Source organism: Molothrus aeneus, chromosome 26, assembly GCF_037042795.1.
Source record: "Molothrus aeneus isolate 106 chromosome 26, BPBGC_Maene_1.0, whole genome shotgun sequence".
Classification (NCBI taxonomy): Eukaryota; Metazoa; Chordata; class Aves; order Passeriformes; family Icteridae; genus Molothrus; species Molothrus aeneus.
This window is the reverse complement of record NC_089671.1, coordinates 4,034,961-4,061,688: the sequence shown is the minus strand read 5'-3', so window position 1 is coordinate 4,061,688 and position 26,728 is coordinate 4,034,961. Positions and strand designations below refer to the sequence as shown.

The window sequence follows — 26,728 nt, the reverse complement described above, 5'->3', positions numbered from 1 at the left end:
GCAGCCCAGTAAGCTCAGACACTTTAATCACCCAGAGCCCAGGCAAACAGCCTGTGTGCTCACAGACAGCACTGATACTGTAATCACCACAATTAAGGACTCACTGGAAGACCACAAAGGAGTTTGCTTTCATGCACCATCACTGTTTGAGATCATTTAGCATGTTGTGTAACTGCTCAGCTACAACACGGGAGTCATACGTGTAGATTAAATTCAATTAATTTCTGTGCTGTAAAAGAAACACAAAACAAACCAGCCAGTCCTGCTGTAACAAGCCTCTAAGTGCTGACTCTGACCATGGGGGTGATGTTGCTTCTCTTCTCCAGTATCTGATTACAGAAGTAGAGATGATAAATGGGGTAGAAGGTAGACAGAATACTCATTCAAGGAGAAGTTTTCCTTCTCTTAACCTGCCATGCAACATTCTTTGATCTTGTTTTTATCTGCACATCAGAACCTTAAATTCAGTGTACTCAATATTCATCAATGTCAAAGTGAAGGGGAGCAGAAAGTCAAATGGCAACTTTACAAACACCTGTGTGATTAGAGTGGGGGGAAGTGGGGAGAGCTGAATGAGCACCCCAGTATTTCTCAAAACAAAAAGTCATAACTACCTCATGCAAAACATCCCTAAAATTACTGCAAGATTTCAACTTAAAGAAGTTTCCACCACACAAAGAAATGTAAAATTTACTTTTATGCTAATTTTCTTCAGTTTCAGTGCCACATAATTTCCCACAGTAGACAGCATACACTTTCTTAGGTGCCATAGTAACAGCGATATCTGTTTTGCTTACTCCAACATCTAGCTCCATTTCCACTACAAACCCTGAAAAAACTAGATAAATTAGCATTTCTTTTATGTTCAGGAAAGATTAAGTCATTCATCTTTGCTCAGCTCCAAAGCAGATCATGTCTTTTATTAATAGAAATGCCTTTATCAGGACCTACTCTTTGAAGAAGCTTTATGGTTGTTTTTTTGCTTACAGTGGGTTATGCACAACTCCCAAATAGGAAATACAATGCACAAGGAAGAGTTTTCTACAAGCCATCAAACTGCACACCAGGGATGACGTAGGTTTGAGGCACATCCCATCTCCTTCCTAGAAATTATTTAGCCAAGACATCTTTGAGCAGACAGCAATTAATTTTCAGCCAGGAACTCCAGCTGGACGTACTGAAGCACAAGAACATCACATGAGCTGCCCAAAGCCACCGTGTGCAGGAACTGGAATATCCATATGGCCCACAGATCTCTGGAGCAACTCCCACCTGCCCCCATCAGATCTCCAAGCTATTTCTAGCTCAGACAAAGTCTGGAGCCTGCAGCCAGGCAAATGTACAGATGGGAATTTGCTGCCTCAGAAGTTTCTTGCCTTCTCCTGGAAGGCCATTCAGCCAATACCACCCCAGCTGGCACAGAGCAAAGGGCTGCTTGGAGAGTGGGTCATTATGGGAAGCTTAGTCACATGAGCCCTTTCTCTAAGTCTAATAAGCTTTCTATTTTCAGTAGAAAGGTTGGAAACTTATGGGTACATGTGGTACCCAGGAAGGAAGGTCAGACTGCACCCGACATTCCTTTAACGGCCTGCTGGAGATGGAATTGTGATGAAAACAAGGAGTGATTTACCCATCAAAATCTTGACTTCCCTGTGCCAAAGTAAGTAAAAATCCCTCCTGCTTTTCTGATCCCTACCATGTGCCCAGGCCTTCCAGTTCAAACCAACTGATTAGCTGTACAGTCTGCCAAACACACAATTCTCACACCCGCTCATGCATAACCCAACAGAAGTGCAAACACAGCACAACCACCACGTTAGCAGCAACTGGAGAATCAAGCTCAGGTTTAAGTATTTGGGGTTTTATTTTCAGACAACAGTCAGGACAAAAGAGACAGAACATTACTACAATCCCTCCTTCTAGACAAAATTTTAGTTTTCTAATTTCTAAGGATGAAGTTTCTTCTTTGCACTCAATTTTCATGTTATTTTGTTACAGAGATACACTGCATGGCTGACAGTAAAATGTTAATGCTGCACTAAATGGTGATTCTTTGCTCCATTAATGAATCTGAAAATCTGTGGCAGCTGCAGGAATTTTATCTAACAGTGTTAAAGGAGGTAACAACACCACCTGCCTTCTCACTTCAGTGATCTTCAGTTCTCTAAGTTGTTTCACCTAGCTTAAAAAACACTGAGAAGTTTATCCAAGAAGCCCCTAGAGTCATTCCAAAGTTCCTGCACTTTAAGAACAATTTCAGCAGAATTACCTCCACCTCTCTTTTTGCTAAACCAAGTAGGAACAAAAGACTCACAGCCCATGGAAACAGTTTTGCAATGCACCCAAACAGAGAAATTGTGTTACCATAACGTGCTAGCAACAGATTAATTCTCCCAAACTCCTGAAGCAACAATGGATTTCCTTGTGTAGGAGAGGAGTGACTGTAGGATAGGTCTTCTCTGTTCCAGCAAAGTTGTTAAAATAAGAAATTTAGTAATTCTGGGAGGACAATGACCATAGTCATATGCCACTGTGCAGCTGCTGGCCATTTACACTGATCCTGTGATCTCCATTTCTAAAGGTCAGCAGTTGCTCCACACTCCCAGCTGAAAGCAGAACGTGCCTGACCACGGAGCTGCTCCTTGGGCTGGGCAGCACCACGGCTTTCCCAGCTCAGGTGCAGCTCCAATCCACAGCTGCTGCCACTGCTCCAGACCTGGGAACACTTGGCTCATGGGACATGGCAAAAACAGCTTTAAAAACCTCCTCAGTTTAGTTTTCCTCTTTCCTGACTCCAGGCTCCAAATATTTTATCCAAACTGCAGTTCAACAGAATAATTCATGTAAAAGGCCTTGTAGGTACCAACTTTTTAGTGTTACTTATTTAAGGTCTCAGGTGTGTTACAACATAACCTGAGAGGGGAGGATAGGGAGAACTGCAAAATATCCTTATGAAGGACCCAGAGGGCTGGGGGCACCTAGCCTGGCCTGTGGGTAAAAATAAATTAAAATCATTACTTATGATACTTTCAAATACATAAATAAAAGAATCAGCAAATGCCACTTTCCCAATACAAGCCAAATCTGGATTAAAACTGTCCCTAAAGTTTCTTAGTGATATTAACTGGTTAATAGCCATTATTATTAAATGATATAATCAAATGCTTTAGCACCAAAATGTTTTCAAGACTGTTGATCACTCAAATCACACAATTGTATTACTACCCCTCTTATTACCACTATCTTATAATACTTCAATAGTATTTTGCTTCATAAATGAGGGAAAAATAGAATGCATTTTTGAGCTTCTTTCACAGGGAATCCAAAGGCACAAAAAAAGGTCTGAGGTAGGAGAAGCAACCATCACCTTAACTGGAAGAAACATTTGTCTGCCAGAGGCCACTCTCAAACATGAAATCCCTTGGATGGTGGTCAGGAATACCAGGCTGATAAAAAGCCTCCTCTTTCTGTACACTGTGGCTCAAAGCGCCCATTTCTCCAGCAGGCACTGCCACTGTGTTCTCCTAAAAGTTCTTTCTAATAGAAAGGGTAAATATATAATTTCCATTTTAGCTGTTACTTAAAACCTTTTGTATCAGTCAGCACGACACAAGAGAATGCAGAGCTGAAAGGCCAAGAAGGAAGTTAGAAAAGACTAATGGATTAAAGAAGGAAAAAATGTGGGCAGGGAAAGAAAAAGAAAAAGATAAGAAGGAAGCCAGAGAACTGAAAACTAAGGGAATAGGCAGATACAAAAACATGCAATGAAGATGCAGGGGTTTTGTGCATTTTCTGGTTGGGGGGATGTTTTTCCCCAGTACCAAGGACATTTGACTGAAGTAAGTACAGACACCTATAGAAACACACACTTACCAGCACAAGTGGCATTTACTTTTTCCCACTGCCAAAACCAGTTAAAACAGTTTTGTGGGAGACAATAATCTGTTCAAGTATTTCAGCAATTGCTGAGGGGAATTTTGCTCTAGTTTTTGAAACCTAGGAAATGCAAACTTCTCAAACAACGTTTACATGGGAAGAATGCACACATACTTGTACAAAAATAACTTGGCAACAGTTTGGCAGAATCCCAGCTCTGGGAGCCCCATATGAAGGCATCTTACTCAGAGCATTTATCATAATTGCACAACAGCAGTCCAGGCCAGAATACCAGACCAACAAGTTCTGAAGAGAACATCTTTATGCAAGAGCATCAGGTTTGATTTTCCTATATTCCCCTGAGTTTTGTCACAGATTAAGTCTTGAGCTGCCTTTTCAGATCCTTTCCAGAGGATCTAAGCTGTCCAGTACTCATTTTGATAGATGCAAACAGAAGACAGTTGTCTGAAGTGGGAATAATAACTTGCAATCTGCTAAATCATATTACATCATGTTCCACTACAATATGGGCATTGAGCTGGTTTGTAAACTCCTGAAGCATTTACATATTAAAGACAATTACTCTGTGTTATGGGCACAAGAAATACTCATCAGGTCATAAAAACCATTAATCTACATTTATGCAGACTTCTCTGCACTGTTCATTTCTTGCCTACAGCCATTTTCATAAGATGTAACTCCTCAACAAAAGCATTAAAATATAGTTTAAATGTTCCTGAATAAGAGCTGACATCTCAGAGACAGCCTAACACCAGCCAATAATGAACATCAGGATCTCTATCAGCTATCAAGTATGGAGGAAGGGTCTTGGCTCCAAACTGAAGTGAAAGTTTGTAACAATTTGTCCGTGGGAGTAGCAGGTAATTCAATTGGGCAGAGAGGAGTGCTCAGTCTGAATTCACTACAGCAAATAATAACCACAACTCGTCTCATTCACAAAAAAAAAAAGAACACCAAGGTAGAGTAAGGGCTAGACATGCAATTACCACTGTTTATGCAACAAAAGTAATGTTTTATATTCTGTTTTTCTAACTTTTCAGTTACCTAAAGATACATGAAATTAGCCATCAATACATTATAGATTCTACAGCATATACCCATCTGAATTTAAACTCATGAAACCTTTGTGCTGTTACAATTGGGGATGCACCTTCAAAAAAGCTCAGTTGAATATTGACACAAATACAAAGAATGCCTCCACAAATACCCTGATCAGCATGTGCTATCAAGTGAAGGTTACACCACCAGCACTCAGAAATGCTTCTGCTGCACATCAGAAACCAGTAGATGTTTTATTGCTTGGAATTCTGCAATTGGGAAAATATTATTTGAATTCATCACAGATGGAGATTAGGAGGGCAGGACAGGGACCAGAAGCACTGAAGGAACAGAGGGGTTGGGTGGATCACAGCTGGACAGGCAGCAAAGTGGCACACAAAGCGACAGCAAACTTGAAATATCTCAACAACAGCAACTGGAGGGCAGAGAGCAGGGAGGACAAACTTTCATTCAAAACCCAGCTCTCAGACACATTTTGCTGAACTGCAATTCCTCCTCCCTTTTCAATTAGCTCATGTTTGAGGATGACCCATATGCTCTCCAACTCTATGCTCTACTTGAACACAATGCTTTTGTCTCTGCTTATGAACAGACCAGACAAATTACTGCCTAGACAAAATATCCCAGAAACAAAATACATCTCCCAAGACACAGCTTCAAGCACAAATGTTATTGTACACACTAAACTTTGACACTGCTTGCTCTCAGTATTTCAGTTGGATTGTTTCAAATCTATCAGCAAAGCCATTTGCCCTTTTACTTTGAAGAAACTCCATTTTCTACTAATCCCTAAAGACACCAAAGTCTTACATATTCTTGAATACTAAACCATTTGTGCCCCTGCCAAAGTGAGTTGACCCTAAAAAACTATTTACAAGTGGGGACATTTCAGCTCATTTACACCCTCAGGATAAATCTAGTTTACTCCTTCTACCCAAAATAATGCACACAGACACACACACAAAATGCCAGGACCTCACCTTCAATATTTCAGGTTCTTTGATGTCCAGAGCTCCTGTATTCCATCGCTTTTTCATGCTTTTATGCAATTTGAGATACTCATGAGAACGTGGAATAAGAAGCCAAATCACACAGACAGCTACCATAAATCCAAGGGCCATTCCAAGTAAAAGTCCACTTAAATAGCCAGGGAGCGGGATAATAAGGTAAGCATAGACTAACAGTATTAATAAGTATAAAGTTTTCACTGGTATTTCAGACTGTTGCACATCCAGAGTATTTTCATCTTCACTACTGAGCATAGTAACAGTTTCCTCGGTCATCTCAGGCTCCACCACAGTTTCAGCAGGTTTATCAGTTTTGCTTTCTTCCTCTAGCAAGAAAAAGTCTTCAGAATACAGTTCACAAAACTCCTCATCCTCCCTGCTCACTAGTGCAGACAACAAACATTTTTCAAGTACAAGTGAAGGTTTTGACCCCACATCCTTTGTGCTTGCAGACTGAGAGCTTTTGGTCTCCATCTCTTTTGCATGTTCTTCTGCCCCTCTTGAGTGATTGCTCTTAGTCAAGTTAAAGCCACCCCCAGAGAAATCCCCTTCAGAATCACACTCCTCTTCCTTAATGCTGTAGTTGTTATTGCTTTCCAAATGGCCATTCAAACTGGAAAGGTTTGAGAGTTCTGAAGCACTTGAAGATAAGGCTTTGGGCCTGTGGCTACTACTTTCATCACCCATTATTTTGCTGAGCAGCTGAAGAGGCTCATAAATTACCTCAGAAAGGCGTCTTTTCGTATCTTCAATTTTAGCCTCCATTTCAGGTACTTTAAAAAAGGAACGAGTGTCGGAGGGGGATGTTAATGGAGAGGAGGGGGCAGTTTTAGAATCACCACCTGTAGCTCGAGGTTGAGTGAACTGTTTGAACAGATGCAAGTTCAGTTTTGAGTCAGGTGGCCTGTAAGACACAGCTTCAGAGTCCTGTTTAGAAGTGTCTGTAGACAGAGATTTCACCAAGGTTTTCATTAAGTGTCTGTGTCGCATCGGTGGGGTGGGTTCTTTTGGTTCCACTTCTGTTGAAAAGGACTTGACTAACCCCTTAAAAGGCTTTGAACTAGAAACTGTGGATGAGCCACTAGAGCAGACAACTGACCTGGAAGGGGATGACGATGGGGAAGACAGACTGGATTTCTGTTCCACAGGTGGTGCTGGTGCACCTGATGAGCCAAATGTGTGACACGAGTGTGACGATGGCGACAGGACTGGTGGCACTGCACTGAGTATTTGGGATGGGGAAGAAGAGTCCAACAGCTTTACAGTTTCTGCAGCTGGCAGAACTGCAGGCGATGAGGACAGCGGTGATGCAGAGTTGGCCATGTTAAGCGAGGTAGCTGGACCAAAAAGGTCATGGCCGGTATGCTCAAAGCAGAGGTCTTCCTTGGCTTCAAGTGCTGTTACAATGCTTTGGTCATCTAGTTCCTCATCAAGAAACTCTTTAAACTCCTCTTCCTCCTCTTCTTCCTCCTTCCCAAATGCAGAGAAATGAATTGTGATGGTTTCTCGGGAGACAGATCGTTGGACCTGCACTTTGGGTGTTGACTGCTTTGAGGACATTTCACCAGTTTTGTCTGCATGGCTACTGTTCCGACTTGTCATTGCAGGTTCCAGAGATGTGTCAGAGTCTGGCAAGAAAACACAACACCACGTTAAATGCATTTTCCCCTGTTTCAAATACCCTTATTTTCAAGCATTAAGTCAAACACAATTTTACGTAGGAAAAAATCCCAAATCAACTTACACAAAAAAAATAAAACAAGAAGCAGGAGAAGCCTATGCTGAAAGTTACAGATGTAGGTTGCTGTGTGCTACATAAGATATTTCCACATACCACAAAATGGCAATATTAAAACATACCAGGCTGTTAAAATTATCTTCAAGTACCCTGAAATTACAGTTCATCTCTGAAGCACCACCTTTCTATTTTCCCTGCCAGATGTACCTCTGAGTTCCAGAGCCCCATCCCACCCCAACACACTGAAATATTTCACTCCTAATCCTAACCCTTCTACATGCAATACTTAATGCTTTATACCTTATAAATAAAGAAAATTTGAAACTCAAAGCAAGGTCATAAATATGTAAAGGTCATAGTGTGGGGAGCACATTATTTAAGCATTTTATTGACCCATGAAAGTGAACTTAGCATATATTTACATGGAGAGGAAATAGCATGCAATTAAACCAAAGCACTGGTGACCATACACAGAGATGGACCAGGAATTACAGGATTAGCTCTGCTTCTCCAGCTGGGAGGCAGCACTTTATCTCCACTGCCAAGACAGCAAGTTTACCACTTCAGTAACTGAATTATTTTTCAGAAGCTGTTAAAATGCTGTAATCAAACTGTCAAGCTGAATTAATGCGAGACCTTTGCTGACGTTTAAAGAGCAGTTCAGAAGAATGATTATGTGGTGGTGAAGAAATTGCACTTCACAAACAGTTGTGATATCAGATTGTATTATGCAGCAAGCTGGTGCCACCTGCTCGGCATCATCATCCTGCTGGAGGTTGTAGCCCTTTCTACTTCCTAGCAGAGCTGCTCATGTAAACATTTTTTAACCTGTCACTAAACTAAGCTGGGTTAAACATTTTAAACCAGCAGATCTTTGCTACACAGCTTATTCAGAGCAAGTATCTGTCCACAACTTCCTACACACTACAGTTGTCCATTTTATGGCTCCTAAATTGCTGACAATTCCTTGCTTCTTCCAGCATTTGTGAACTTCCCCAGCAGGCTGTACAGAAGGGGCCTGATGTTAACCTGCTTCGTGCAAAGCCTTCAGAAATTCCATTTGCAGGGTTTGGTTGTTTGTTGTTTTAAGTCTCATTTCTGCTGCATATGACCTGGAGCCAGTCTGGGTTCAAACAACCAAAAGAAACATTCAGACCCTGATCAAGCTTTCACTTGACATCTCACCCTTGCTCAGATGACTGCTTAGGAAACAAAAATTCTTTCTAAAGGTCACTTCTGACTACAGCTTTTACCATGGAACAGTTTTCTTCTGTCCTCCCCAAAATCCATCTGACCCATCCAAGCAGCAGCATTAACAGAGTTCCTTTCAGTGATGGAGTTGTGCCTCCAGCCCACCTGGGGCTCAGTAGGTTGTTCCCTTTCTTACTACATCTGTGGATCAAGTAGTTATTTACCCAAATATTAAGAACCCTCAGTTACTGAGGTTTACATGTACAGTTATCAGTCACCTGTATGTATAACTTGGTGAGTGCTAAGGTTGCTAAGAAATCTGGTGTCTCATTTCCCTGTTGGATTAGCACACCTGGAAACCAGCAGCAGAGAGAATCCATGCTTCTGTCTGCTGTCCACCACAGACATGGCTCTGTTTCACATAGGTCAGACTGCAAAATACCAGATTTTTTGGACAAACACACCCAAATTTATTTTGGAGAGGGGGAAAAAATACTACTAGACAAGATACCTATCCAACCTCATTTCCATAGTGCTGGGCCATCAGCTATCACACATGTTTAATATTTTGGCCCAGTTGTGAAACTGCAAAATGAAAACATCAAAATTTGAAAGTACAAAAACCCTACACGTTTTCCAGGTCACTGAGCCATCACAGCTCAGTGATGGAAGGAAAGGAAGGAAAAAACAAAATAACATCAAAACCCCACAAATGACAAAATCCCCCTTGCACACAGTGCTGTTGGCATCAGTTTGACCCTTTCTCTTCTGCTGTTCAGCCTTAATAATTTATCAATAATCTAGGAAAGCAGGAGAAAAAGATTAGCAATTCCTCCCATCCCCCAATAGCATTTTCACTGTGGCATTTTGTATCAGCTAGAACTCCGTGGGTTTGGATAGCTCTTTAGCACACTGTGTTTACACTGAACATTAATTAGCTGGTGTTTAAACACCAGTTGCCATGCTGTGCTAATGCAGTGCTAATGACCTGAAACAGATGAACTTCACTTGCACACACCAAATGTACTGAAAAGAGATTTTACTGCTTACTGAACAAGCAAGATTTTCCTAACATCATGATTAACTTAACAGAGAAAGGAAGGAAATTCTTGATTAACCAGTATTTGCCTATCTCAAGCACGTTACTGTACCACAAATTATGTCATATAAAAGAGCATGTTTTCAATCCGTTCCTGAACACAATCTCTGTTTTACTGTAGAGGATTTGGGCTTTTGTTTTGTTTTTCCTTCTCAAAGTAGATGCTGAGAAGTTTTCCTTGACAGGTCTTTCTGTAGTTGCTAGGTTTTGATAAAGCTACTTCATCAGGCTCTTCAACCATACATTTTCAACTCTTGTATCATTTTAACAGATTCACTTCTTACTCATTTCTGGCTACATTTTCCTCACTCATTTCCTTCCCCTACTCCTCAGCTCCTCTCCCAGCTTTTGAAGACCTGATGTTCTAGCCTCTATATCTGAAGTGGCACAATTCCAAACTGATTGTTTGCAGATTATATTGGTACTTGAAGATACACAGGTTTTCACTGGTCCTTCTTTTGAAGGCCACACTATTCCCCATTCTCTGGCTGCCTCTTCAAGGTTTTTCTGTTGATTCTGAAGATGCAAGGTATCAGTTTTATTTATGTGGCAGGCAGATCTGAGTAACAGTCTTACATTCTCAGGCTTCAAATGATCCAAAAAATGAACTTCTACCCGGAAGGGAAGAAGGCTGCTCAGAAAATAATTCCTTTCCCCCTTTGAATTTTGAATGCTGTTGCAGGGTGGAATGAGATAGCTGCCAACCAACTGCTGCCATTTCCACTTCTGACCTCAAGGCACTGCATCCCCGTCTCCCACAGAAGAGCAGTTTATAATCCTCACCTACAGGCATTGCTTTTAAAGCTCCATCAACAGGAAGCCCTGAGCCAGGCAAACAGGGAGTGCAGCTGCCTGGGACAGAGAGCATTCCTCCCCCAGCCCTTTCCTGTGAGCAGGCAGGCAGCAGGGCTGGAGCTGAGGATGTCTCTGCCCGGGTGACAACACGCCTCCACCACACTGTGATGCACCTGGTGACAAACAGGGACACCCAGGGAGAGGCCAGCTGCGGGCTAGGCCACGGCACTCTTCTAAGTGTCACTGCAGTAGCTGTGCTCCTTCCCAGGAATGACTGATTGGGAGTTCACAGGAAGAGCCAAGCACCCAGCAATGTGTCCTTCTGCCCATAAACACCCCCCTGTTCCCTTCTCCGGCAGGACAAACACTCCCCACCCTCCTTCAGCTGTGCCCCAGAAAGCCCCTGCTCACAGCCCTGAGAAAACACACAGCCCATCCAAGAGCCTCAGACAATTGTCCACCAACTTTACACAGCAAAGCAATTCTTTTCACATTAACAATGTAGAAAGTGATTGAAACAACAAAGCAGCAAACTAGGAACTAACTTAGAAGGTCAAAGTTGCATATACCACACTTAGTCATAATCATTTAGTTGGAGAAACAGGCTGGATTGGGTAACTAAATTCACATGTTTTGCAGCAGCCAACTACTCCCATCACATTGCTATTACTTATTACAACATCTTCATGAGGGGGAAATGGTACACAGCACACTGTATTAGCAAAATGCTTTCAGAAAAATGTGCAACAAGGTTCAACACTTGCATTTTTGTTGCTACTAAACACAGACCAAAAAAATGTGTTTTCCACAAAACAGAAATTCTTTTCCTCCTAAGTAAAGGAAAAGCCTCACAGGTTACTAAACAGCACTGCAATACTTTCCCCTGTATCTGTCAGTTGCACCAGAAGTCCAAGTCCTAAATGCTGTTTAGGAAACAATGAATTTGATAATGCTACAGTTCAACTTCATGCAGATTGCCACAGCTGCTCACAGGAAAGATCTTTCTCACTGGTTATGCCTCTGTTTCCCCAGTAACCTTTCTGGGCCATCACTCATCCAACTGCTTTGGCAGACTGGGAAAACCACCCAGTTGTTCTTCAGGATTCATGGGGCCTTTTTTATCATTTTGGGTTACAGGACAGTAATTTTCAAGTGCCAGACTCAAAACTTCATACTCTAAATCTACCCTTCATTTGGCAGGAAGAAGCAGCAGTATATTTGTTTTAGACAATCTCTGCAGCCTCCTTATGGAGTGAGAGATTTTATTTTAACAGAAAAAGGACCCCACTAACACATTACAGCCATGTTCCAAACCAGGCCAGCAGCACATTAAATCTCTCTCAGACAGGGAACACCTACACAAGGCAATATGATCTGAAATTCATATTTTCTCCCCGAAATTCTAGATTCTGTTTGATTTACTAGAGACTCAAGCAGTATCTGCCTTCCAACACTGAGATATGTGGGAGAACTGCTGCAATTCTTTGTACTTCATTAAAATAAGTAACAGAGCTCTCAGCATCAGACACAATTTTCTGTTAAGAGCAAGAAGTCTTCATTTCAGGTCCTTCAAAACGAAGCAAAATATTAGTGAAAAGTATTGCTTTGCCACAGAAGTAAAGCCAATTCCCATTTAGCCCAGAATGCCCTCCCTGAAGCAGAGAGCACAGCTGCTGGGACATTATCTGTCACATGGACTTCATCTCATTCAGCAGATCTATATCATAAAAGACAAAAAAATGAAGGGATACAAAATGCAAAATTCAACGTTCTTTCCTATCCCCATTCAAATTTCTAATTATGATCAATTAAATTCCCCTGGCATCTCCATGAGTTAATGTATTCCATAGTTAACATCTATTGTTCCTTTTACATCCACTAGTCATTACTTTTAAATGAACTACAGAGCCAGGGTTGGTAATTACTATCACACAATAGCCCTGTGAAACCTTCCTGTCAGGGATCCAGTTACCCAGCCTGGATGGAGATAAGGCTTCAGAGCTCAGTTTCCATCAGGAACAAGAAGGAAGTTCCCTTCCCTTTCCAAGTTCATGCAACTGGATTTGAGATACAGAGGTGGGGGAAAAACAAAAGCAACAAAACCTGTTTTAAATCCAAGGGCAGAAATGAAAAAGTTGACACCAACATCAAGTACTAAGACTGTGTTTTAAATGTGTTGAGCAGAAGCCGATCCCAGGTCATGGCCAAAACTGATGGTGCCACCCACCAGGGATCACAACACACACACACAGCACATACCCTGACAGAGAAACCCAGGTTAGCACAACGAAGCTGGTGAGAGCTAAAACATCTCCAGCAGGAGCTCTCTGAGCATCATTAAAAAAACCCAAATATGTTTGTGCAAATGCTTTTAAGTTCAGAAAAATTTAAGTTAAATAATCTCCATTTAAGTATGCTTAGCTATACTTAAAAAGAGAATCCTAGGCAAAATGTTAAAGTCTTATCAATGAGATTATACATTTAATGAAAATTATAAACCTATCAAAGAGATGAGTAAGAGTCATTTTAAGTCCAGGACAGAAAAGTCAAGTAAAATTGCAATGGCAAATAAGGAGTCTTCAAAACTACTGGAATTTTGTTGCAGACAAAATTACTGGAATTTTGTTGCTGCTGCTGAGGTCCCCAAGCTCATCTTTACAACACTTCAAAAATAATCAAGCAAAAATTGTTTAATGTTAGCTAAGTGAGTGTATTCTATATGAACATTTTCCCCAAAGACCTAAAAAAGGTCAGCTATCACATTAGCTCCCCTGCCTTTACTGATAAAAGAATAATAATAATTATTTCCTATTCTCCTTCCATGACACACCACTTACCAAAAACTTTAACATTTTCACTACAGTCCCATTTAACAAACACAAAAAGCTAAGCAGTTAAAGGTTCTCCAGAAACTCAGAAAAATCTAATTTCTTCTTATTTAATGATTTTTCTGAAGGCTGAAGTGAAGCAGTACTTTTAAGAAATCCAACACTTTCCCTAACAGAAGAAATAAAAGAAGTTTTTAGACAAAGCTCTGCTCTTTGGAACACATTCAAACTGCACCAGAGTATAATTATATTAAAGAACATTTACTCCCAGTTGGCACAATAAGAATGAATAAAGATGCTAGTACATACATAATACTTTCTCCATTTACATGTTCCCCTCCTATGAACTATATTCTTGTTTATTATTTGTAATTGCAAGCAACAGGTAGCACCTTTTCCTTCCAAAGCACTCCACATTGAACAGTTCAAAGGGACCTTTCATTAGTTTCTAGAACAAAATAAAATTGTAACCAACCACCACCATATCCCACCCTCTCACCCTCCACCACAGATTTTGGGGTTTTAGTCATTTCCTATAACAAATATTGCTGTCCTTAAAATTATGTTAAAATATGTGGTTTTTCCAGGTAGCTAGTTGCTGGCATCAAAATTACCTAAAAAACTAATTTGGCCATAAGTGAGAAGAGAAATGCCCCAGAAAAAGACGAGTTTACAGACCTAGATCTGAAATTTCTGCAGCAAGGGATTCAGAAATAGACACATGAAAACAAGGGCAAACTCAGAGCCAGCCTAAAGCCAGCTTTTCCCACTCTCCTCAAACTGCTGGGTTCTCAAAACCCAACAATGCTCTGACAGTTCTGAGCAATAAATACATAACTGCTGCATCTGCTCTCTTCTAAAAGGGAGGAGAGTCTACATCAGAATCTTGTGGTGCTGCACAAGTTCTACATCTCAGCAGAACATGTTGGATTTCTATAATAATAACGCATCAAAAGTCTACATGAAAAAAATGACACCCAGTGGAAAGGGTAAATGGTGAGGTTAAACTGTGCAGAATTGTAACTTGCTCTCTTATCTCAGTAAAAAAAAAAAAAAATCACCTCCTCATTAATCTGATAAAAGATTATCTAAAACCTCTGTGGATTTATCCACAGCTGAAAACTCTGCCCACATCTCCGATTAAATTAAAGGTCACTATGAAATCTTTAGGGGAAATTCTGACCGAGTGACTTAGAGAAAAGCCTGTTTCCAAAATTAAGTACAAGAAGGTGCCCTGAATCCTAAATTAAAAAGGGCTTATCAGAATTGTCTTGCAGGCTCTTTTTCCCAGTGCAAATGCACATCAATAGGTAGAACTGCCAACAGGTAGCACGTGAGTATTCAAAGACTTCTTCTTACATTTACATTCATTTCCTTAACAAAAAAATTACAGCACTAGTCACAGTACCTGCCAAGGTAAAACAACCATTACACACCTTCATATGAAAAGGTTTTAAAAAGAAACAGGTTTGTCCACATGAGGCTGGACTCAGATACACAGAGGAGCAGCACCAATTAGTAACTCAACCTCTAGGTCCCCATGTAAAATGTAGTTATGAGAGATTAGTAAAAAAGAAATGGAATCTACAGATTTACCCACAGGTATCAAAAGACATCTTTTTTTTATCAGGGGATTTTGAATGATCAATCGAATTTCATATTTCTTATGTACAGCCCTCACTTTCATTTCATGTTCTGCAGAGGATTAGCATGCAAGGTGCCTCATGGCTTTTTAAGCTGACAGGACAAAACACAGTACACAATCATGGTCTCCTCAGGTCTCAGAGATGCTTTCAAAATTACAGAAGGGGATATTCTCTGGTGTTATTAAATAGCACTCAAGCTTTTAATACTTAGAAGTATTTAGTTTCAGACCTAGCACATCCCTAAGAAGCAAGGTAATAACTCTTCAAATAAAATAAACAATTAGCAAAAACAGGCAAAGATCTGCAGAGCAGGCAGCTGGCACAAACCGAAACAAGAACAACAAACCAAAGCAAGGCTATTTTCAGAAAGCTTAAATTGTCTAGGGAAGGGAGGAGGGCTACATTTAACACAAATAAAGTATTCACACCTAACTAGAAGGGCAGTTGTACTTAAAACATGAGAATTAACTATCTGAAGGCAGCTGAAGATACAGAGCAAGCTGCAAACATTAACATGGGGAACTAACTGCTGGTAGAGGCACACTGATTACAGTTCTTCACCTCCTTGCATCTCAGCTACCCAAGGAAAAGTGTCTTTGATAAATGCAGAAAATGCATTTATGACAGATCAGGATTTCTCAGAAGCTTCTGCAAGCATACTCCCCAGAAGGTCCAAAGGACAGGAAAGGTTAGGACAAGGCCGATAAACAGGACTTCAAAACATGCAAGTTTTTTAAGAGTTGCCATCAAGTTTGAGTTAGGTGGGACAAAAGTAATTCAATCCAAAAGTCAAACTTCTCTGCAAAGTTTCTTTAAAATAATTGTTCCCAGCACCTAAGAGAGGCAGTCCTGCCAATCACTCCATGCCATGCAATGGTCTCTCCTGTCACTGGATTCCATGAAAAAATGAATGGACAAAGGTATTACCAGCATTTCCTGCTACCTGGAAACTACAAAAGAAACATAAATCAGCACCACAAGAACAGAAAAGCTCTTTGTGATCTAATTTTGGAAGAAAATGGACTAGAATTCCTGACTTCTCTGAGAGCCCTGTGCAGGTAATCATGTTATTTTTAGTTTCAGTATTATTAGGAGGATTAGAAAAATTTTGCTCTAATTTACCTGACTGAAGAGCAGTGCTCACACAGATTATGGAACAAGATCATAAAGAGTCACTAACACCTTAAAGCAGCAACAGCAAAAGTGTGAACCACATTAATGCAGCTCTAGAATCACACATCTTCTAGCAAGAACTGTGCAGAGATATAAACTACTGATGACAGCTTCAGTGCACAAAATACTTCAACTTCTAATTCATAGAAAGATCCATAGAAGGGTAACAAAACAAACTCTAAAGAGTCCTTGTGCTAAGAGTAGCCAGAAAATAAAATGTCAGATTTGGAATTGGCGAGTAGCAGACATTTCTCTCACTGCTTAAGGCAACACTCATCTCATTCAGATTTATGTTCAACTCAGATATCTAGAAACTAAAATGCAAAGTTCAGCACCACTGTGGCTTTTCAGCTGGAGGACAGTGATGAGCACAGGGGAACATCCAAGACACTGAAATGGAGCTCAGATGGCCCCAAACGACCTGAATTTTACCATGCTAAGAACAAAGCATTTTGCTTATTAAAAAAAAGGCAAAAACCCAAGAAAACAGACAACACAAAACCACTGTAGACCCTCAATGAGCACAGATATTAAGTGAGGCTCAATATAAGCATTAGGACAGGCAACTCAGAGCTCCCCAGCTTCCCAACTGGCTGTCATGACATAAAGGCTCTGGGGAGCTGTCAAAAGCCTCTAGAGCCTTGCAACTGTTACAAACATTTCAAATCCCTCAATGACTAATTTTGAATTAAAGAGTGGCTCAATGACTAATTTTGAATTAAAGAGTGGCTTAAGTATTTTATGATTAAAAACACTGGACTGTGAGACAGACACAAAAACACTCACTCAAGTGCACAGGGCTGAAGCACCTATACAATTCCTAGTTATTCTATTACAGTACATTCTACTATTTCACAAAATCCACAAAAGCATTAAGGCAAAAAACATTCCCACATGTGTTTTCATGTAAATACATTTTCTTAGTTTTCCCACAGTATTTATGACTCTGAGCATTTCAAGGTGTAAACTTATTGACTGACAGACATTGGCAACAATTTTCCCTGGACTTTGTAATTCAGGACATGAAAGAGGCCTTGCCACAAACAGCACTGAAATCAAAGGCAGCAGCTCCATCTGCATTCCCCTCTGTTTCTTGCATTACACACAGAAGAGAGCAGTACTCAATGAATCACTGAAATATATGAAAGCTTTCTGGTGGTTTGGTTTTGGGCAGCTTTTTGGGTTTTTTCACGAGCAATGGAGGTAACTCCTATTTCTAACAGCTGCAATACACTTTAATTGCAACATCTGACAGGTCAATTACAGATTGCCTGACCTTAACAGCTGCTTTACAGGCCTGACTCCCATTGTAACCAACTGAGTCAGAAAATGATGAGCACCTCCCACAACATATTTTTTTTTATGCCTAATTGCTAAGAAACCATGGGAGATAGATGGGAAAAAAATCCCCAGCTTTGCTGGCATTCTGAATTTAAATGATCATTTCACAGGAATGTAAAGGCACGTATTGCTCCTAAGGAGAAGGGAAGTCAGTACACTGAGTGGGTAAAGTGAGGTCCTTGGGCATATGGGGATCCTTCCCACTCTGTTTTTCTTCTCAAAATGTGGCACTGATAACAAGCCTGGAAGGATCATTTGTCATGTGAATACTCAAAACAAACAAACAAACAAAATAAGTTTGGGAAGAACATAAACAGAGCTCTCCTCTCTTCTTTTTTCAGCAGCATGGATCTACCCCAACACGGTCATTCCCTGTGTGAACCAGGCCACCAGTGTGAAATTAAAGAAAAATAAAATTTTCCTTAAAAGGTTTAAGTTCGTTAAAGGTTTTCTGAACTTTTCAGCACTGCTTGAGAAGTGTTCTCACCCATTACTCATTTTCTCTCAACATTTGCTCCTCTATGGTATAATTCAGTCATAGCACACAGACACAGGTCCTTAACTTAGTGGAAGGCAGACCAGTACAATGGGACTTCTGTAAATGAAATCATTCCTCCAAAACTCTATTTCAGAGAAGCACATACTGAATTTTGACCAGCTACATAGGGAGCTGTAAAACACACACACAGATCTCACTTCTGAGAATATTAATCAGCAGAGCTCTCTGCAGGAATTTCATGACAACTCCACAAGCTGAAAAGTAAAAAAGTCAGCAGGTGGGTGTCTTGTAGCAATACACACCAAAATTCACCAGTTACCTGCTGAATCCACAGTGCAATATGAACAGCTTAAAAAAAATTTAATGAATTTTTAAGAACTCCAGTTCTACTTTACATTCAAGCTGGATTAATGCAAACTCTCTGTTGTCATTCTCCTTTGGGGTTACTTCCTTGTAAAAAAGAGCTAAAGTCTTCCCTTTCTAATCCTATATTTTTTATTCAAGAAAAAGGTATCATCAGTGTAATTTGTCCAGGAAATGCCTTCAGCACCATCAAAGTTTCTACTACTGCATTTAGAAATAATTTCTACAGTCTCAACCAGCTAAAAAACAGTTAAGGGTGAATGCACTCCCCTCTATGTGGGTTACATTTTGTGCACACACATACACAGAAAGGGAAGTGTCATTAAAGCAGCTTCAAGGAAATTAATTTTAGGTCATCAATTTTAAGGTCTTGATTTGCTGGGAGATAAAAGAACAGCAAAAGCCACCAGATGGATTCAAAAGGGCAAGGGAAATAAGTGTCTTTGAGCCATATCCTGCCTTGTCCAATTACAGAATTATGCAGGCAAGTCTAATTTCAGGCATAGGGCAATGTTCTATATCCATGCTGAATTCATCCACCAGGCATTTGTTTACCAGAGAGCCAAGCTCTGAATTACAAGCACCACGAGCAGGTTTGTGGGTATGCACAGCACATACCCAGGGTGTGGGGGTGTAAACGAGGCTTTTAATTGCTCAGAGAGGTCAGGGCTGAGAAGCCAAGCAGGAGTGGCAGCTCAGGCTGTCTTCCAGGGTAAGGTGACAAAATAGTGAGGACTGCAGGGTGAGGAAGGTGCTCCCATCCCTGCAGAGCTGCCTCTGCTGTGCTCTGCACAACAAAGGCTTCAGACAACATTGGTCACTCGTTTGGGGAAACTGAACTGAGCAGTGCAAGTGGAAATGCACTCATGGGATGGAAATCTCTCACCTCCACTCCTCACCACGAGCTCCTCTCTGTGCAAATGAGGAACAGCCTCCACACCCCCTCCAAAGCTCTCCCAGCTCCATGAAGGATCAGAAGTGTTATGCCAATAACATTCCCTTCTCCAGCAGCCCGAGATCAGAACAGACCACACAAACCAGCATTGATCTGGCTGGGGTTATGGAGGAGGAGGCTCCAGGAGCCACTGATCACACCTCACCCATTTTTGTCCATAAAGACGTTTGCAGAGCAGTCAGTCCAAGGTATTTTCATTGGTAAATGCATTGCTTAGGGCAGCTGGATGGAAGAAGCAGACACATCCCGAGAAAGCAAAAAAAACCACATCCCGAGAAAGCAAAACCACCATAGGGCAGCACCACTATTTACTCATTTTTATCATTTCAATTGTGAAGTTTTAACATGGAAGAAAGAATGATAGCTAGGATGTAGGCAGGATTTAAAAGTAAAACTGGAAAGTTGGCCCAACTCATCAGAAAAGCTCGTAAAATCTGTTTAATGCTCCAAAACCATTGCCAATCCACATCTTAAAGCTGCATGACAAAAGAAATGGAGAGCCACAAAACTGAATGTTTACACTTTTAAATATAACACACCTCTTAATGCAAATTTTCAGACACTCACAGAGTTTTCTGAAACTGTCAGGCACTGCTTTTGGCTTGCCTGAAATCTCTCAGCAGTGTTAAGGCTTCTGGGAACACTCAACCTGTTCTCAAAAAGGGAATGATAAAAGGGAATAAAGGGAATTACAAAATAGGAGAAAGTTTGTATGCACAGCTGGTCCGTTCTCCATCCACATCTCTTGCTACTCACTAAAAATAACATAAAAATAGAAGAGTAACACTTTTTTCTTTTCTATAAAAACATTTTTGTAAAGTTGTCACACATGTGCTCAGAAGGTTTATTCAAAACCTGGCAGAGCGTTTATTAACTAGCACGCTTCTGAACTGACAGACATTCAGGATTATCTCCCCCTTAGTTCTTTCCACTTCTCCTAATTCCTTTGTTTAATACTTCAAGTTAAGTTCAAAAGGAAGAAGTGTGGAAATGATTAGACAAAAAGAAATGCTACTGAGGAGGTCCTACAAAGATAAGCCTTATCAAACGTCACAGCAGCTCCAAACACGTCAAGAGTTGTACAGATCACTTCCATTTCCCACCAAAGTACATTTATTTATGTGACCAACCCCAAGTATTACGCAAGAGTATGAGGAAAAAAGCGAAGCCACTCCAGGCAACAGGGATGCCAGATACATATTAAGCAAGCAGAATGGCAATGCCTGGCTTGGAAAGCACCCAGGGAGAATCTCCACCTTGCCCTGGCCACAGTGGGGCAGGGAGATGGGAACAAGCAGGGGGAGGTGCCCGCAGGCAGGGCTGTGGGAACAATGCTCTGCAATGCCCTGCTCCTGCAGGGCATCACTCCTTGGGACGGATCCCTGGCACAGCCCAGCCAGGGCAGGCAGGCTCTGGGTACCTGGGGGCTGCAGAGGACAAGGAGGCAGAACAGGCTGCAGCTCCCAGGCAGGAGACAGCCAGCACAACTCAGGCAGCTTCCACTGCCTCTCCATGTCACATGCTGGGTGACATTTCCTACCCAAGCTCCCACAACACAGGCGTGTGAGCACCACCAGCTCCTTCCCCACACAGAACCCTCATTCTTCCAGCCTGTCTGGGCTCATAAAAACAGTTTTCTTTTCTCAGTCTTAATGCTGACTTCCAGGGAAATAGCATGTTTTTACATCTCTCTTTTTAATTTCAGATCAGTACTTTACTGCAGTCATGACAGGTCACATTCACATTTCACTCCTCTCCCATCTGCTTTGAAATTCCCAGTATCAAAGGAGTCCATAACTTTGTGCTTATAATTTTGCAGTCCTATTTTACAACAGAAACGTAATTTAAACAAAACACATGAAATCCAGAGTAAGATCTAAAGTCTTGTAGCTCTGTCTTCTATTTCCACTAATAAAACCCAACATAGCAATTTTTTTGACCAAAGAGATCCTTTAAAAGAGCACTCCAATGCCTGAATAACTATTTTCATACTCTTGAAAGAGATCCTGTTCTAAGCTTGAGCATCCCATCTTCTCACAGCTCCAGGATAACAATTCTGCAGGACAACAACACAGTCACAGCACTAAGGGACATTCTCCTGCAATATTCCTGTCATCCAACACCAGCAGGGTCAGAGGGCACAACACTTTATAAACCACTGAGACACAGGGTAATGAATATTAAAGCCTGGTTCACACAACGATTCATTTCTGCTGCCCTCCTGGCCTTTATGGGGAAACACCACTGTTTACCATGTTTATTGATCTTCTGTTATCCACTGTCCATCAGTCCTCTTCCCTTTTAGAACCCCAACTGCACTGGGTATTGATTTGGACTTTGCACAGCAGAGTAACACACTTTACTGTCAGGAGAGGAGAGAGTTAACACAAATAGGAAAGATAATGAACAGAGAGGTGAGAGTTTTGAGGAGCAGAAAGGCAAGTTCAGAGAATAAACCCTGTTTTATCATTATATTCTCGTGTCCCTCCACAGACACTAACAATTGTCTTCAACAGAGACAACAGTACCCAGAGAATAAATATGACTGGTAAGTAACACAACACCCTGGAACTTCTCTCCTCCCAGAGGGTGAAGCAGGAAATAAAAACACCAGCAAAACTTACAGGGATTATTGCACACTGCAGGCACCTCAGTCACTCTGACCTACTCTACCATCAAAACTTGCTCCTCTGCTTCCTTTCCCTCACCACTTCCAACAGAAGCAAGATGGACCGTGGCTAACACAGGAAGTCTTCAAGCAAAGCCTCTCAGATGCTTCAATTGAGCAGTTCCAACTTAAGACGCTTGGGTTTTATTTTTCAGAGATAATGGTCATCAAGGAGTCCATTAAAGGAAATGATGAAAGAGGCAGATTCTGCATTACTGAACTGGTCTGACTGGGAGTCCTGCACTACACTGGTTGCATTGTTACCGTGCTGACCAAGGAGAGGAGATTTTGCTCTGTACAGACTCAAACTCATGAAACCAAGTTAGCACAAGGCAGCTTCCAGGGCAAAACTCCAGTAAGGACTTGTGTTAAAGAACATAAAAATCACCTTAAAAAGACTTAGAATTCCATTTGTCAAGTATGTAAATACTTTGGGAGCTGTGATACACAAAGCTTGGCCTAAATCCAAGCAAATCCATTCACTTAGAGCTCTTCTGAAGAGGATACTACTTCAGTGCTATCTCTGCAGGAGGTCAACCCTCATCCCTCACAATGCTCTGAGGAACAGGGGCTGAGGCTGCTGGGTGAGGGTAAATCCTCCCAGCCAATGCACAACCTTCAGGTCTTGTTGTCTTTAGCTGGAAATGGGATTTTGATCAATTATTATTAACTTTCTGCCTTCAAACTTCTGTGCTTGCCATGTTAACAGAAGCTTTATAGAAGCGACCTCCAAGAAGAGATAATTCACGATTCTGTCAAGAACAGCTGATCATATATTTTTATGACACATTAATTGGGATTTTTGTCCAGCAGAGATGATTAATTCACCACTTGCAGTACAAAACCCCCCCAAAACAAACCCTTTACTTTGTGAATCTGAACCATTTAGCACAATCCTCTACAATATGGAGCGGTACACTTTTTTTTTTGTATCAACAGTTCTGATATGATATTGTTCTCTCAGTAGCTCAGTGTTCCACCCTCCTCCGCCTTGAAAGCACAAGACATCCTTTCAAGTGTCCACTTTGCATTACTTAAAAATGTTCATGTCCTTTATCAGGCACATGTGGAACCCTTGTGCACTTCCAGAGTCGGTTTCTACTCTGAATACATCTCTTCTAATACAAAGTACACACTCATGACAGCTCACAGTATTAACTCTTATCTTTTTTTCTCTAATCTCTAAGCCTACATTACGCTCTCATTTTCCAGCATACATTGTCATCTGACTGTTTCATTTAGGGCAGTAAGGGTTTCTAGAACATGAGGCCTTTATTCATGGATAAATGTTTTAGAGCACACTGAATTAGCATTACTACTGTGGACATCTGATACCACAGTTTCTAGCTTACCAAAGAAAAATAATAAAAATCCAGAGATTTGAGGGACTTTTCCAAGCTCCAAGACTGTGTTTAAGACCAGAATTTACTTACCCTCCCCTCCATTCTTTTGGAACCTAGTTTATCCTAATAAACAGCCTTCACTGTCCTCAGCTGCTGGGCAGGTTTCAGTTACACTCTGCACACTCAGCACCACAATTTCTTCATCTCACAGGCAGAAACTGCTAAAGCTCAGCCCTGGAGAGCAGGACAGGGGAACATGTCCCTACCTATGGCCACTGCCATGCCTGTGACTGGTCACCTTCACCCACACAATGGAACTCTGGTGGCCTTCCAGATGTGGTACAGGAGAAACTCTGATTTCATCACAGAGAATTGGTTGAGTTGGCACAAAAGGTAGGGGTAGAGCAGCACAGTCCCCAAATGGATCAACTAAAAAGCTCTTTCAATGCCACAATGCATCCTCAGTCCTCTAGCTCCATGATTTTAAATGCATTTCAGTTATATTAGCCTTGTATTTGCTAAGTAAGTTTCATTAACTCCCATTACTTTGTTTACACACCTGCCACAACAGAGAAATTACGGGCATTACCCATTATATTCAGGCTTCCTGCTCCACATTCTTTACTTTGAAAAACAGTTGGATTAGAAGTTCTTTAGTTAGAAACAACTAAGTATTTGGTATTAAAAGCTGGAAGTCTTAAGAGTTGTTATCACACAAAAAGAAGTACGTAATTAATACACACTATTGGGCCATGTCCTTCTTCAAGTTTTAACTTTGGATTTATTTTTTTTCCTGAAATAGGTAATTTCAATAAGGTCTTTGCATGGACCAGAAGTGCTGTTCACAAGAGAAGCATTCAGCTTGCCAGTACAACTCCCAGGCTATATCATACCCCAGCAAACTCCAGTGTAAGACACCTCTGAGCACAGAATCAACTTCTTGGTCTTTTACTCAAGGGAGAAAGCACCTGCACTGCTTGAGAAACACCACCTCAAGCCTCAGCACCTACTTGGAGCACAATTAATGTGCCACCCACAACTCAGCACCTCGTTGGATCAGCTCAGAAGTCAGAGTAGTAACCTCTCATAAATCATAAAACAGCATCACGTCAGAGTCTTTAAAAGTCAATTTAAACATCCCAAGTCACTAGTTTATCATTTTACACTTAAGGTAAAGTCCTTTTACCTCTCATTTAGCAAATTTTCAGTTCCAAGAAAATCAAAACAGAGAACTCACACTGCGTGAATTTTATTCAATTTAGGAATATTAAGTTATTTCAGCACTAAAATGACAACATCTTCTCATAAAAATATACACCCCTGAAATTGCAACCCCTTATTTTTCCTGAGTTGCACAGGCAATATCATCTTAAAAGAGGAGTATGACAAAGCATCTTAACAGAAGATAATCTCACAGCACTGAAGACTTACGCTAATTTATCTTATGGTTATAATACTTAAGTGGCATACAAAAGTTTCAATTAACCTCCGCTGTATACTTCATTTCCCAAAATTATGATCAGGAGCTCCTCAAGACATTTGCTGACAGACACAAATCACCAAGAAGTTCAGCACAAACATTCAGGAGGAACTTTAGCACACGCTGAAGAGACACAGTATACGGGTTTAGCCCCTGAACTGCAATGAAGATAACACAGATGACACTGAAAATTACAAGAGAAGCAGAAACCAAGGAGCCGACAGCTGGGGCAAGAGAGAGGAAACAATTTTAGTAGACAGGAAACCTCTCGCCTTTGGTGGCAAAAGCCAACTGAAAAATTCTCCCCCGGTTTCAGCAGAAGCGACCGCTGCCGCCTCCTCTGTCGTTTGTTTTTAAGGTGCCGCTCGTACTCCGGCAGCTCCTGCCCAGCGGGAGCCCCGGCTCGGCAAACCCGGCTCCCGCGCCGAGCAGCGGCGGCTCCATCCCGCCCAGCCCCGCACCGGCCCCGCTCCCCGCGGGCTCCCGGCTCTCCCCCGGCCGCCATCCGCCCTGCCCGGCCCCGGGAGCCGCCCGCGGCCCGGCCCGACCGCCGCCCTCGGCCCCTGCGCTCCTCCCTGCCCGCAGCCCGCGGGGACCGGCGGGCGCTGCCGGCCGCCCTCACGGCACTGCCCGGCCCCCTCACCTCAGCCGCGGCTCTCGGCACTGCCCGGCCCCCTCACCTCAGCCGCGGCTCTCGGCACTGCCCCAGCCCCTCGCCTCAGCCCCGGCTCATGGCACTGCCCGCTCCTGCCCGCGCCGGGCGGCGGCAGCGGCGGGGAGGCGGCGGCGCCGCCAATCCGGGCCCCGCGGGGGGACGGGCCTGCCCGAGCCGCCGCAGCGCCGGCCCGAGGGGCGGGACGGGGCGGGACGGAGCGGGGCGGGCGGGGGCGGGGACGAGGACAGGGACAGGGACAGGGGGACAGGGGCAGCCCTGGCAGCCGGAGCGGCCCTGTCCGTCCCTCGGGCGCTGCCGGTGTTCCAGCGGCCGGTGGTGGTGACGCTCGGAACGGCCCCCGGGGTGAGGAGCCGCTCGGGCCCGCGGCCGGCGCGGGTGCGGAGCTGCGGCCGCTCCCGGTTCCAGCCGCTCCCGGGCGTGCCGAGCCTCCCGCGCCCCGTGAGGGCCGCCCCGGTAATCCGCCCGTTCCAGGAACGCGGCGCTCGGTGCGGGGCATCGCTGGGGGAGCGGCTGCGGCAGGAAGCGTGTGCGCGACCAGGCACAGAGAAAGGAGCTGGTTGGGATCTAAACAGTGCAGAAATGGCCAAAAATTATCGGCTCCCTCACCGAGCAGGCACTTATCCCAGGAAACCTGCCCTGGCAGAGGTCATTTTATTTACCCTTCATATTTCCCAATTTGCAGCAGACAGAGAAAAAAAAAATTAATTCTCTGTGTCAAAAGGTTGTTTTCTCAATAATGGTCTTATGCAACAAATTACAGCCTTTCTACTGCTTTTACCCTTTACTTAATTGCTCTTGCCTTTGAAGGCAATTAATGATGACATTACAGCATTACACCGGGTCAGGCTGATGCTGGCCCAGGTTTCTTTAGTCAACCCTTGGGTTAATTTGGCTGTGCCAATTATCTTCTCTTTAATAATTTCAGTTTGAATTAAAACATAAAGAATCCTGCAAGATCTTTCAGACTCTT

General features: G+C 42.3%; 1 protein-coding gene across 2 annotated transcripts in view; it reads right to left on the bottom strand.

Moving 5' to 3' along the window:
• The window catches only part of TEX2 (testis expressed 2), a 46,320-nt gene extending 20,447 nt beyond the window's left edge, over positions 1-25,873 (bottom strand). The window contains exons 1-2 of one of the 2 annotated variants that reach the window (XM_066565956.1): positions 25,763-25,873; positions 5,937-7,591 (exon numbers count right to left, since the gene is read on the bottom strand). In XM_066565956.1, coding sequence (XP_066422053.1) covers positions 5,937-7,565 — 1,629 coding nt within the window. In that variant the 5' untranslated portion in view covers positions 7,566-7,591; positions 25,763-25,873. Of the gene's footprint in view, positions 1-5,936; positions 7,592-25,725 lie in introns of both variants that reach the window. The other variant, XM_066565955.1, reaches the window with a different exon arrangement.
• Between the last annotated feature and the right edge of the window lie 855 nt (positions 25,874-26,728).